General features: G+C 44.5%; 1 protein-coding gene across 1 annotated transcript in view; it reads right to left on the bottom strand.

The window, feature by feature from the left end:
- The window catches only part of PSMC4 (proteasome 26S subunit, ATPase 4), a 643,785-nt gene that overhangs the window by 388,402 nt on the left and 241,005 nt on the right, over positions 1 to 14,378 (bottom strand). Inside the window, exon 7 of the mRNA XM_044079358.1 lies at positions 12,526 to 12,693. Within this exon, the coding sequence (XP_043935293.1) occupies positions 12,526 to 12,693 (168 nt within the window). The remainder of the gene's footprint in view (positions 1 to 12,525; positions 12,694 to 14,378) is intronic.

Below are 14,378 nucleotides of genomic sequence, written 5' to 3'. Positions count from 1 at the left end.
GGTTTACTATCCTGTTGCAAGCTTTAACTAATGACCCAAGGAAGACCAGGATCTCTTTGGGGAAGTCTGAGAAGGAATGCATCACTAAGTTGAGCCTTGGATAATTTAAGGGAAGCGACAGAGGACTGATTTTCTCCAAAATGAAAACTCAAAACGGCAGCTAACTGGACTTTGATAGTCCAGTAAAGTACAGTTGTGTACACCTGCCATAAATGTAGATGTTAAGAGTATATTCACTGTTGCAGTCATTACATTTGGGTAATCCTGCTGGCAGGTTGCCCTCAGTCGGCCTGAATTCCAAAGTCTTGGGTCCTGCGTCGGTTGCTGTCGCCTCCTCCCTGTCGTCAGGGGTATAAAAGATGCAGCCGCCGCCATTTTCTTCAGTTTTTCTTGCTCCAGATGTCAGGTGCCCTCTAAAGGGTAGCCAAAATATATACATCTATGTATATATAAAACATACATGCACCAATATAAACTTTACCTTCATCTACAAGCAAATACACCACATAGATTGTATAGATCAGAGAAGGAAAGATAAGTTCCAGTAGAAGTAAAGGGGGTGGCGGGTGGGTAACCTGGACTGCAACAGTGAATACACTAACATCTACATTTATGGTAAGTGTACAAAACTGTACTTAATTCTTCGCGTTTCACTGTTCGTCATTACATTTGGGTAGAGTCCCAAAGCTATGGTTGGGAGGCTGGAGCTAAACGGCATTAGGAGCGGCTATGAGGCCCTGCAGAACTGCAGTGGCAAAGCCTGCCCTGGATTTAGAGTAGAGTAGAGTAGCAGATAACGCTTTGTAAAGGTATGTACTGAACTCTACCAGCCTCTAAAATGTCTTTAGTTGGCACTCCCCTGAGAAAGGCTGCTGAAGTGGCTGCAGCTCTGGTTGAATGTGGCCTAATGCCCTTAGGCACTGGCTTGCCATGCTGTGAATAGCAGAAACTAATGCAGTGGCCTATCCACTTTGAAATAGTCTGCTTGGAGATGGCCTTTCCTTGTGATCCTGCAGCATATGCCACTAGTAATTGCTCCGTCTTCCTGAAAACTTTAGTTTTGTCCAAATAGAATCTAAGCTGTGTGTACGTCCAAAGAATGCAGAATTCTCTCCCCCTTGTTCTGTGGATTTCGATAAAAAGTTGGCAAATTAATAGTTTGGTTAAGGGCCACACTGGACACCACCTTAGGCATAAATGTTGGGTTTGTCCTCAGAGACATTGTCTGGATAAAAAGTGATAAAAGGTTCCACAGCCATGGGTGCCTGTAGCTCCGATACTCGTCTTGCAGAAGTTATTGCTAAAAGCAGAACTGTTTTCCAAGATAAAAACTTTATATCAACAGTAGAAGCTGGTTCAAAAGGAGGTAGGGTGAGTTTTTCCAAGACATAATTGAGGTCCCATGCAGGTAATGGTGATCTTCTAGGAGGCCTTAAATTTTTGGCTCCTCTGAGGTACTGCCTTAATAAAGGATGAGAAAAGATTGGTGGCTCTGATTGTAATGAACCGAAATGGCAGAGGCATGAATTTTAATTGATGAAAAAGATAGGCCTTTGTCCAGCATCTCAGTTAAGTACTGCAAAATCTGAAGAATATTTGGTACAGCTGTAGCAGTTCCTTGTGCCTGGTTCCAAGCACAAAATCTCTTCCATTTTCCAGCATAAGATTTCCTAGTACTGGGCCTTCTGGCTTCCAAAATGACATCCATCACAGCTTTACTGAGAGGTGTGCTTTGTATGGCTACATTATCCGCCATGCGGCCAGGTTTAGAGTCCGGAGTTGGCTGTGTAGGATCTGAATGTTTTGTTGGGACAGTAAATGAGGTATATGAGGTAAGGTCCAGGCTGGGCATTGAGACAAGTTCCTCAAGATCGGATACCAGTATGGGGCCAGTCTGGGGCAATCAATATCATCTTTGGTTTCTCCTCTCTGACCTTTAGGAGTACCTTGGGGAAGAGGCAGTGGAGGAAAAGCATATACTGATAGGTTTTTCCAGTTGAAACATAAGGCGTCCACTTTCCATGCTTGTAATAATATTCATTATGATTGCATTTAGATTGTCTAGAAATTTTTAACTCCTACTCTTGTTTGGATAACAATATTCCTTGTCTAAGTCCTACCAGTCTGTAATCTGTAATCTCTATATGTGGAGTTTTTCCCGGCCTCTACTGAAAATGGAAATATATCCAGCTAGACTAGCCCGGTTAACAAATGTAAAATAAATAATAAATAAAATAAAGTCCTTGTGCAGAATCTTTTTAGTTAGTAGTTGTGAGGGGAGTCAAATAGATCTATGTCCGGGCATCCCCATTTCCTTGTTATGCTGAAGACTTGTGGATCCAGCTGCCACACGTGGGGATCCATGAGGTTTCTGCTTAATTCGTCTGCCAGAGTATTTTCCTTTCCTGGCAGGAATTGTGCCTGCAGATGAACTTGGTAAGTCAATGCTGTGTCCCACAAAGCCATGGCTAGTCTGCAAAGGGGGTAAGAATGTGTGCCCCGCCCCCCGCTTGTTATATACCACATGACCGTGGTGTTGTCTGTCTTTATCAGTAGTTGTCCTGGATGAAGTAGGTCCTTGAAGGCTGACAGGGCATTTTGGACAGCTAGCATCTCTTTTTGATTGATATGTAGATGCATTTGGTTTGTGGACCAGGTGCCCTGAGTGCCTCTTCCTGACATGTGGGCCCCACAGGCATAATCTGATGCATCCGTTGTTAGGTTCTGCCTGGCTGGGAGTAATGTAAATGAATGCCCTTGTTTTGGTGACAAGCCTTCACCCACCATCGAAACTCCTGTTGCAGGCAGGGAATGAGAGTAATTATTGTTTCCAGGCTGTGGCAATGTTGCGTCCAGACACTTTAGGTACCACTGAAGTTTCCTCATATGCAGTCTTGCATATGGAATTAGTAGGATGCAGGATGCCATGAAGCCCAAAGCCTGCAGAATTGTTCTTGCAGATAACTGGGCCTTTGCTGCCAATTTTTTGAAATAGGTAGTCAGTTGCCTTGTTTGTCTGGCGTGAGATAAGCCATCTGGGCAGTTATATTTAAGCTTGCACCCTGCAATATTATCTCTTGAGAGGGTACTAGTTTTGATTTCCTTTCGTTGACTGTGTACCCTAGGCATGTTAAAAGTCTTTTCACAAACGCCAGATGCTGTAGTAGAATGTCCTTGTTCTCTGCTTGAATCAGGCAGTCGTCCAAGTAAGGATATATTCGTCCAAGTAAGGATATATTCATATTCCTCTGTCTGCAGAAAGCAATTACTGGTGCCAGGCACTTTGTACAGACCCTGGGCGCAGTAGATAAGCTAAAAGGCAATGCAGAGAATTGGTAATGCATTGAGCCAGCTTTGAATCTGAGGTATCTTCTGCATGATTGCCTGATTGGGACATGAAGGTATGCCTCTTTTAGGTCTAAAGTCACGAGCCAAGCCTTTTTGCCCAGCATGGGCAGAAGCTGCTGCAAGGTCAACATTTTGAATTTTGGTATATCCATGAAAGTGTTTAGAATAGATAGGTCCAGTATTGGTCTCCAGGCTTTGTCCTTTCTGGGTACCAAGAACAGTCTTGAATAAAATCCTTGCCCCTGCTCTTGCGGTGGTACTTGTTGAATAGCCCCCATGTCCATGAGGGATGAGACTTGTTTTTCTGCCTCTGCCCACTGATGTTTTGGTAGATCTGGCCAACCATTCGCATTTGGCAGGGTATGGAAGTGAAACTTGTAGCCTTGTGACACTATGTTTAGAACTCACTTGTCTTGGGTTATAATGTGCCAATTCTGACAAAATAGTGCTATTTTTCCCCCTAAAGGTGCTGCCAGGAGATAAGTGCTTGGTGCAGGCAGGGGAAGTCATTGGGACTGTTTCCTGTATGGTTGTGATTTGTCTTCTCCACCTTTGGAGGTAGAAGTACCCCATTGCTTTGACCTGTATGAACCTTGTGCCTGGGATCTGCCTCTAGGGCCTCTGGATCTGCCCCTTTGAGGTCTGTCTGACACTGGAAAGGACCAATTCTTTGTAGGCCAGTGTCCACTAAAAGTACAGTTTTGTACCTACCATAAATGTAGATGTCCGAGAGGTATGCATCTGCAGTCCTAACAAATGGGTTGTCCTGGCCTCAGGCAGCCCTTCGGTCGGCCGGATTCCAAAGTCTGGGTCTGGCCTCGGCTGGTGTCGCACTTCACCCGACGTCATAGCTGCAGTTCTTCGGGTATAAAGGCATCAGCCGACGCCATTTTCCTCCGTGTTTCTTGCCCCAGATGCCCTCTAGGAAGGCTAAATTTGGATAAATGCAATTGTTTCCAAACAACAGAGAGCAAATAGAAATAAACATGTATATACATATATACAAACAAACAAATACACCATAATAGATTCCCCCAGCTAGCTACAAGATGGGCAAATACCCTAGGAGTACCACAGTGGGGAAGGAGGGTGGGTAATCCTGACTGCAGATGCATACCTCTCGGACATCTACATTTATGGTAGGTACAAAACTGTACTATGTCCTTCAAGGATGCATCTGCAGTCCTAACAAATGGGTAGAATACCATAGCCAAACTGGGGGAGGAGGCCCTAACAAGATTATGGTGTAGTTAAGATCCCTTGCAAAACAGCAGTGGCAAAACCTGCTCGGGATCTGGAGTATAAGGGTAGATTATAATGCTTGGCAAATGTATGCACGGAGCTCCAAGTAGCAGCCTCTAAAATGTCTTTGTAGCCACTCCTCGTAAAACAGCTGTAGTAGTGGCTGTAGCCCTTGTGGAGTGAGGTCTGATATTCTCTGGAGTTGCCTTTCCATGATAAGAATAACAAAATCTAATGCAATTTCCTATCCATTTTGAGATTGTCTGTTTTGAAATTGCTTTTCCTTCCATGCCTGTGGCATATGCTACCAGAAGCTGGTCAGATTTTCTATTGTTCTTGGTTCTGTCCAGGTAGTAGCGCAATTGCCTATGCACATCCAAGGTATGCAGCAGTCTTTCTCCCTGTTCTGTGGGTTGGGGAAGAATGTAGGTAGGTGGATTGCTTGGTTTAAAGATACCCTGGAGACCACCTTTGGCATAAAGGTAGGATTAGTTCTCATGGACACTCTATCCTGATGGAAGATAAGGAAGGGTTGCACTGCCATTAATGCCTGTAATTCAGAAACCCTTCTTGCTGAAGTGATTGCAAGCAGGAAAGCAGTTTTCCATGATAAGTACTGTAATTCTGCTGTTGCTGCTGGTTCAAAAGGGGAAGTGTCAACTTTTCTAGCACAAAGTTCAAGTCCCATGTAGGCAATGGTGGCTTCCTTGGTGGCTTTACATTTTTGATTCCTCTCAGAAACTGCCTGAGTAGAGGATGAGAGAAGACTGGAGGATCCATGTTGTATTCTGCTGAAATAGCTGACGCATGAATCTTAATGGAAGAGTAAGACAGCCATTGTGGAAAAACTCTGCTAAGTATTCCAGGATGTTAGCTATGTTTACCAGTGCTACATTTTGCCCTTTTGCTGCACTCCAAAAGAGATATCTTTTCCATTTCGCTGAGTAAGTTTTTCTTGTTGAGGGTCTGCGAGCTTCCAAGATAATGTCTTTAACCCTTTGAGATAAATCTGGGTTATTTTGTCTTATGCAATGCTCCAAGCAGCTAGCTGCAGTGTTTTCAGGTTCGGATGCAGGGTTTTGAAGTTGTTCTGTGTTAGCAGTAAAGGAACCTGGGGTAGAGGCCATGCGAGTCCCCGAGACATACTCCTCAGTAGTGGGTACCAGTGCTGCCTCGGCCAGTCTGGAGCTATCAGGATGATTCTTGGGTGGTCTTCTTTGATCTTCAATAGCACCTTGTGCATCAAAGGAAGAGGTGGGAATGCATATGCTGTCAGGTTTTCCCAACTGAAAGATAGGGAGTCCACCTTCCAAGCAAGTGGGTGGTATGTCCTTGTGCAGAATTTTTTCAATTGGTGATTGTGTGGGGATGCGAATAGGTCTATTTCTGGTAGTCCCCATTTCCTTGTGATGGATTTGAAGATGTCTGGATGCAGCATCCATTCGTGGGCATCCGTGGTAGTCCTGCTTAAGATGTCTGCTAGTATGTTCTCTTTCCCTGGCACAAATATTGCCTTGAGCTGTATGTTGAGGCTTAGGGCCACATTCCAGAGATCCATGCCATCCGGCATAGAGGATATGAATGTGTGCCACCCTGTTTGTTGATATACCACATAACTGTGGTGTTGTCCGTCCTTATCAGCAATTGTCCCTGTTGGAGAAACGGTCTGAATGCCTGAATTGCCAGTTTTACTGCCAGCATTTCTTTTTGGTTTATGTGTAGGTTTAGCTGGTCTTGAGTCCATAAGCCTTGTATGCACTTGTCCAGCATGTGTGCCCCCCAACCAAGGTCTGAGGCGTCTGTGGTGATAGTCTGGCTTGGTTGAGGGCTGTGGAAGGGCAGTCCTTTGTTCAATTGACAGGCCTGAGCCCACCATCTGAATTCTTGCTTCAGGCATGGAATTATTGGAATTTTGGTTTCTAGGCTGTGCTTGTGCTGAGACCATAAATTCCTGAGGTACCATTGCAACTTCCTCATATGCAGTCTGGCATGTGGGATCAAAATTATGCAGGATGCCATGTAACCCAGGGCTTGCAGGACTTTCCTTGCTGTAAGCTGGTTCTGCGTTGTTAATGCCATGAAGTAGAGTGGAAGGTGCTTTTGTTTTTCTGCTGTGAGGGATGCCATTTGATTTGATGTGTCCAGTTCTGCACCCAAGAAAGTTATCCTTTGGGATGGCAACAGCCTTGACTTTTTTATATTGACTGTGTATCCCAGGGCTTGCAGTAGATGAATGACCCTTTTCAAGTCTTTTAATTTGTTTTTGTTGTCCGCTTGTAGCAGGCAGTCGTCCAGGTAAGGGTAAATTTGAATTCCCTGAAGCCTGCAATGAGCAATTACTGATGCCAGGCATTTCGTGAATACTCTGGGCGCAGTAGATAAGCCAAAAGGCAATACTGAGAATTGATAATGCTCCGATCCTGCAAGAAATCTGAGGTATCTTCTGCAATTTGGTCGTATGGGGACGTGCACGTATGCCTCCTTGAGATCTAGAGTTACCAGCCAGGACTCCTTGCCCAGCATGGGAAGAAGCTGCTGTAGAGTCAGCATTTTGAATTTTGGGACAATGAGGTATGTATTCAGTGCGGACAGGTCTAGAATAGGTCTCCATTGATTTTCCTTCCTTGGCACCTGGAAAAGTCTGGAGTAAAATCCTTGCCCTTGTTCCATAGATGGTACCTTTTCTATAGCTCTCATCCTTTTTAAGTTGTCTATTTGTTCTAGAGCGTTTGCCATTTGATTTGGAGGTAGGTTTGGCATTCCTCTCTTCCTTGGTAGAGTATGGAAGTGAAACCTGTAACCTTTGTCTATTGTCTGTAAAATCCATTTGTCTCTTGTAATGCAATGCCAGTTTACTGAAAATAAGGCTAGCTTTCCGCCTAAAGGTGCTTCTAGTTGTTCCCTGGTAGGCGGCTTCAGAGCCAAGTCACTGTGATTGTCCTGTGGAAGTGGTAGTGGCTGGGTCTGCAGCAGTACTTCGCTGGTTGTTAGGCTGCCACTGACGTCCTCTGTAGGCACCTCTGGATTGACCTCTGCCTCTTGTGCCTATTCCTGCCTCTCTGTGCTCTGTTGGAGTCTGGAAAGGACCAATTCTTGGAAGGCCAGTTCCTACTAAACCTTGGAGGCTGGACCTGTAAGAAATCCTTGACTGTCTGGACAGATTTTGCTTTCTCTTCCACCTTCTTAAGCACTTGCTGTGCAGGAGAGCCAAACAAATTGTGTTTATCCATAGGAGCATCTAGGAGCTTTGATTTTACATGGTCTGGTAAGGACTGCTCTTTTAACCATGCATGCCTTCTGATCACGGTACCAGTCATAGCTGATCTAAAGGAGGCCTCCAGTGCATCATAGCCGCATTTTAAGGAATGATTACTGACCTGCTGTATGTTATGTACCATTTCCTGAAGAGATTTTCGGTCTAAAGGTTCAGGTGAGGACAGCTTTTTAGATAACTGATCTAACATAAATTCTTGATACTGAATCATGTGGAATTGACAGTTTAAGGCCCTAGCCGAAAGAGTTGCAGAAGTATAAACTTTTTTACCCCATCTCTCCAAGGCCCTAGATTCCCTTTCAGAGGGGAGTGGGTTTTTGGCAGAGGTAGCTGCTACCACTTTGGGGCCCTGTGAAACAGTTTCAGGATCTGCAAAAGGAGCCTTATACAAGTGATTATGTGTGTCTGGAACCCTGTAGTATCTGTCGGGCTTAGCAGGGGCCGGAGGGAGTGAATCAGGAGCAGTACAAGCATCATTAAATGCATCATCCACAACTGTAAGTACTGGAGGAATGGCTAAAGGCCTATGCTGTGGCAAATGCAAAAAAGTTCTAAGCCTTTTCCTAGAGTCTGAGAAATCCTGACCCTGCCATTGAAATTGTTCCCTCATAGCATGCAGGGTTTCCCCAAAGGAAAATTCCTCAGGAGGAGAGGCAGAAGGAATGGAGTCTTCTGCATCAGAGTCCTCATATGGAGAATAAGGGCCCTCAGGAGGGTTTGTATTTTCTGATTCGTCTCAGGAGTAATCAGTGGAAACTGGCTCAGGGGGTTCTGCTCTAGGCCTCTTCTCTGGAGGAGGTTGAGAGGCCCTATCAGGGTGAGACTGGGATCCCCTGATCAAAGAAATGAGATCCTCTGCTAGACTAAGCATTTGAGTACTAGAGCTAGGCCTGTGAGAGGGGGCTTTAGTAGGCACGGCCTTGGAAGATTTAGCCGCTTTAGCCCTGGCAAAGGCCTTAATTGACATGGATGCAGGGGGCCTAGCAGCTCCACGTGCAGGAGAAGATACATCTAGGGGAATAGTATCTGATAAATCCTGAGAAACTGTAAGAGCAGGAAATTCAGTAGCAGATTCAGGCCATGCTGGAAGAGGCCTCGGTAGTAGGAGGCATGCTTTCGGCCGAAGGAAGAACCGCAGACTCTGTTTCAGCCGAAACAGAGACACTCGCGGTTGGCTTAACCGCGGATTCGGCCGAAACCACGGACCGCGAGTGTCGGTCCTTTTCCTTATGCTTTTTAGCTAAATGCGAAGTCGGAGTCTCCGACGGCATGATATAAGCAAAAGCGGAGCCGAAAAACTCCTCGGCAAACTCCAACCAACGTCTAAGCGTCCGTCGGTTGAAGGAAGCACAGGCTAAACAAGCTGCTACGTTGTGGTCTGGGCCTAAACAAGGTAGGCAGTAAGAGTGGAAGTCTTTATGAGGTATTTGTTTCCCACAAGTTAAACAGTTATTCACTTTTTCTGACATCGGCTGAGGCAAGAAAGAGTCCCCAACGGGGTACTTAGCTTTTTAGAAGTCTTCGGTAGTAGTAATCTCTGGATCTGACCGACCGGCACTTGCGAACAGCTTCTGCTTCGGGCGCCACGCGGCAAGAAAGACTGAGGAAAATGGCGTCGGCTGATGCCTTTATACCCGAAGAACTGCAGCTATGACGTCGGGTGAAGTGCGACACCAGCCGAGGCCAGACCCAGACTTTGGAATCCGGCTGACCGAAGGGCTGCCTGAGGCCAGGACAACCCATTTGTTAGGACTGCAGATGCATCCTTGAAGGACATCCTAGGTGGTTGTACTTTTGTCCTCCATTTTCTTTAACACCTCTTCTGCCTGAACACCAAACAAAGTATCATGCTGTAACGGTGCATCTAGTAATTTAACCTTGACACAATCAGGCAGATTTTGTTCCTTTAAGCAAGCATGCCTCAATTACAGAACCCGTAACTGCGGCCCTGCAGGAGGCCTCCAGAGAATCAAAACCACATTGCAAAGTATGCTTTCCAACTTGTTCAGCTGCATGCAATAAATCCTGCATTTCTTTGTTTTCTGCACATTCAGAGTTTAACAACATTTTCTGTTTAAGCAATGACATGACATGTTGCTGATATCTGAGCATATGAAAGACAGTTTAAGGCTCTTATAGCCAAGGTAGCAGATGTGTAAACCCTTTTTCCCCATCTATCCAGTGCCCTAGAATCTGTCAGAGGAGGTAGGGTTTTTTGCAGCGGAAGCCTTAACCCTTTTGGGACCCTGTGAAATAGTTTCTGGGTCTGCAGTACGGTTTTTGAAAAGGAATTTATGAGAGTCAGGAACCTTGTAATATCTGCCAGGCTTAACAGGAACTGGAGGTTGGGAGTCAGGGGTCAGACTAGACTCAGAAAACACATCTACAATGTCTAACACAGGTGGAATGGCTAGAGGCCTGTGTTAAGGTAGTAAAAGGAAGTACCGGAGCCTCTTTTTAGATTCTGAAAAATCTTGGCTCTCCCAGTGGAAATGCTCCCTCATGGTATGCAAAGTTTCCCCAAAAGAATAGTCCTCAGGAGGAGAAGCTGAAGGAATAAATTCTTCAGCATCAGAAACATCATGGGGGGAAGTGAATATTCATGATCAGAAGAGGAATCAGAAGAAACAGAAACCTGATCTGAAGATTCATAGTCAGCCTCTTGCCTAGGCCTCTTATCAGGAGGGGGATGGGAACCCCTGATCAAGGTCAAGTCTTCGGCCAAGGTGCTTTACCCTCTTTGCCTTTGAAGATGAAGTCGGTTTAATGTAGAGATGTTTAGGTCTGAATACACCCTCAGAAGCCTGCTCAGCGGCTCTGAACCCATCTGAGGGAATACTGTCCGAGGCTCCAATACCTTGAGTTTCCAGCAGCATAGCAGACTCCACGTGGGAGTCGGAAGTGGCCTGCAACTCTAAAGTAGTGGGTGTCAGGGGCTGCGAAAGCGCCTCACTGAGAACTGGCGAACCGGCGACTGGCTTAGGAGAAGCTTCGTCGTCTGTTTTGGGCCTCGGTTGTCTATCTTTTTCTTTTTGTTTTTTGTGAACAACGGTAGTCGGATTGCTATCAGACGACATTTTATAATTAAATCTGCACCCAAAATAGTTTAATGCAAAGTCATACCAACACTTAATAGTGCGTTGGTTAAATCTAGCACAAAACCGACAACTTGAAACATCGTGGTCAGGGCCTAGGCAAGGAATACAGTAAGAATGAAAGTCCTTGTGAGGTATTTGCTTTCCACAAGAAATACAATTATTAACTTTTTCTGACATCTGTCTGGAGCAAGAAAAACGTTTCCCCAACGGGCTACTTAGCTTTAATGAAGACTTCAGATCTGAAACTCGAACATGAAAATCTCAGGAGTCGGCCGACTGGCACTTGCGAACTGCTTCTTCTTCGGGCACCACGCGGCAAGAAAGACTGAAGAAAACAGTGTCGGCTGCATCTTTTATACCCCTGACGACCTGACGTCAGGGAGGAGGCGACAGCAACCGACGCAGGACCCAAGACTTTTGGAATTCAGGCAGACTGAGGGCAACCTGCCAGCAGGATTACCCAAATGTAATGACTGCAACAGTGAAACACGAAGGACATCTGGCCCCATTGTGAAATAGGGAAGCCAGAAAATCAAAGACAGCTGGAACAAGGGTTGAGAAAGGATCCAGAGTCCTACGAGAGGCCCGAATAGCAAACATCTTCCATTTGCTTTTGTAAATTTTCATCACAAAGACCTTGTACCAGAAAGTAAGGATGTGTAGTACTTGGAAGGAACATTTAGACTGGGATCAAGCACCCAAGGAGGATCTATCAGATGAGGCCAGAGGAAGGAACTTTCCGTACACTGATGCTGCAGAGTGCAAACAGTAATCTTTAACCTCTGTGGCATCAGTTTAGGGAATGCATCTCGTGCTTCTGCAGACTTTAATGGTCACAGCATCACACATGCATTATAACATGTTTCTTAATGGACACACGACACTAGCCTAAGGTGATGTCACCTTTTTGTTTGGGCCATAGTTTTAATAAAAAGTTTATGAAGCTTTAAAAGTGCCTTTCAAAAGCATAAGCAGTAACAGACAGGAAAATACTTTACAGGACTTCTCAGATGCCACAAAGTCAGTATTAATGTCGGCACACCACACACAGTATTTTTATAAGTAATGCCTAACAATTATAGTGGGGGCAGTATACAATGAGTACAAATGCTACTGTTTGAAACTGCACTCTTTCTGAACGGGGTCACTGCAGTGGAAAATTCCCCTTCTCCCAAAGCAAAGTGACCACAGATTTGACCATTTAAGTAAAGGCTGTAGAGGACCAAGTTCCTGTTTGGTAGGGGGAGGGGACATGAATTCAAATGAATGCCATTAGCAAAGGTGACCTGAACTTTACAATGACAAATACAAAGCAAGTATAATGTACAAGTACAACTCAGACATATCAAATTTTAAATCCTTTTCATTTTTGCACTTCTAAAAACTAAATGGAAAATAAACATTCAGAATTGGCATAAACCCAAACTTTAAGCATTTGCCACAGTTTTCTGTTAAACTTTACAGCAAGGTATATGACATTGTAATTAGCCCAATTAAGTTTTAATAAAATACACAACAGAAAGCAGTAGTAGATGTCATGAACAACAGATCAAAATGTCTCACCTCCTGTCTGAGCATCGAATCGTTTTGTTGCTATTGCATCTATCTCATCAATAAAGATTATGGCAGGGGCATTTTCTTTAGCAAGCCTGAAGACATCACGCACCATACGTGGACCTTCACCCAAATACTTCTGCACAAATTCTGAGCCAACAACTCTGATAAAAGCAGCTAAGAAAAGCAAGTAAATGGAATTTAAATTATGCTTTTGCATTTCAAAGGACATGCTTCCTAAACACTAAGCACACAATACTGATAAGTTTACTTACCAAATTCAAGTTTGTTTTAGTGTTACTTTCAATGTGTAAAAAGTGCAGGACAAGACTGCGGATCACGAAACAGGTTGTGGCCTGTTACTTACCTTGGGATTGGTGCTAACATTTAGTTTCTGGTGAAAAAAGAAGCAAAGGAGCATTATATCCCACCAGAGTGAAGCTGTGGGTGAGACCAGCACTAGCCGCAGCCAAGAAGTAGCCATTGATGTGACTCCCCTCTTTTCATCATTCTTGACAAGCTAATTCTTTGTCTTCAGTACGTACTGCTTCATTAATTTCTAACTTCAGAATATCTGCCTAAATACTTCATCCTTAAATTTTCAATGTCGAGGTATTAGTTTCCCCTCTAGTGTTTGGCAGTGCTCTGTACAGAGCCAGACATATTGAGTGACACTTTTCCTGTAAAAGCATGATTGAACTTTCTCCAGTACCTAGTTGCACACAGGACAACTAGTTTGCACTGACGAGCACTGTCCCCTTGTTGCAAACGGGATACCCCTGACATTGATTGATATTCTCGCTCCAACTATGTAAATCAATAAAAAAAGGGTATGTTGCCATTGATATGAACTTTCCCACCGTCTCCATTACCAGCTTGGTGGATATGGGCATCCTGAGGCAATCTAGAAATTGCCTCATATTTACGGACAACCAGTTAGTTCTAAAACAAACCAATATGGTATTTGAGAGATGTACTTGCACAATCACTGGAGGCAAAGCTCACACATAAAAGTACTCCTAATGACAATAAGGTTGTCAGTAGTACACACACTGCACCCATCACACACAATTCAAAGCAGATATATTGACCCACATATGCTGGGGCACTTAAATGTAACCCTTCCTAAATCACAAAGACTACCTATACAAAGTACACAAATACCCTCAGTAGCCCCAAATGCACTCTCAAACCAAACATCCACATCAACACACAGACCTACATCTCATGGAGACCCTACCTCTAAGCCCATAAGGCAAGCCACCACACAATCCAACATTCTAATCATTGGAAACCCCATCAAGAGAAACGACGATGTCCCTCTCACCAGGCTGAGTAAGAAGAAAGTCACGGTCAGTTGCTTATCAGGGGCTAGGATCTGCCACATGGCACACGCATTCAGGTCACTGGACCACAGTCATAGTTCATGTGGGAGTAAATTACCTGACACATACCTCCCTAGACTATATGAAGAAGAGAGACATCATGGAGCTCTCGGAATGGGTTTCATGCTGGTATGAACCTAGCGCTGAACAGCATTTTACCTTCTCCAAGGATGATGCCACAATACAAACAAAAGATGACTGACATTAATTGGCTTAGTTTCTGGTGTCATTCTACGGGAGTGCAATATTTGTCAGCATGAAGGAGATGATCAACAAACCACACTGCTTTGCCAAGGATGGTCTGCACCTCTCCCGTCTAGGCTTCTGAATATTAGCTAAAACATGGTCTTCCCCCCATTGTGCATTTTTTTAGGCGATGCCAAACTGAAAGTACTTCTGACATAGCAAATCAAAACCATGAAAATCTAAAGGTATTACTGCTCAATGCTATGACTCTAAACAAAATATTCCACTCCC

The sequence above is a fragment of the Protopterus annectens genome, chromosome 8.part0, assembly GCF_019279795.1.
Source record: "Protopterus annectens isolate FY-2018-M chromosome 8.part0, PAN1.0, whole genome shotgun sequence".
Taxonomy (NCBI): domain Eukaryota; kingdom Metazoa; phylum Chordata; order Ceratodontiformes; family Protopteridae; genus Protopterus; species Protopterus annectens.
This window is presented reverse-complemented; position numbering and strand designations above follow the sequence as displayed.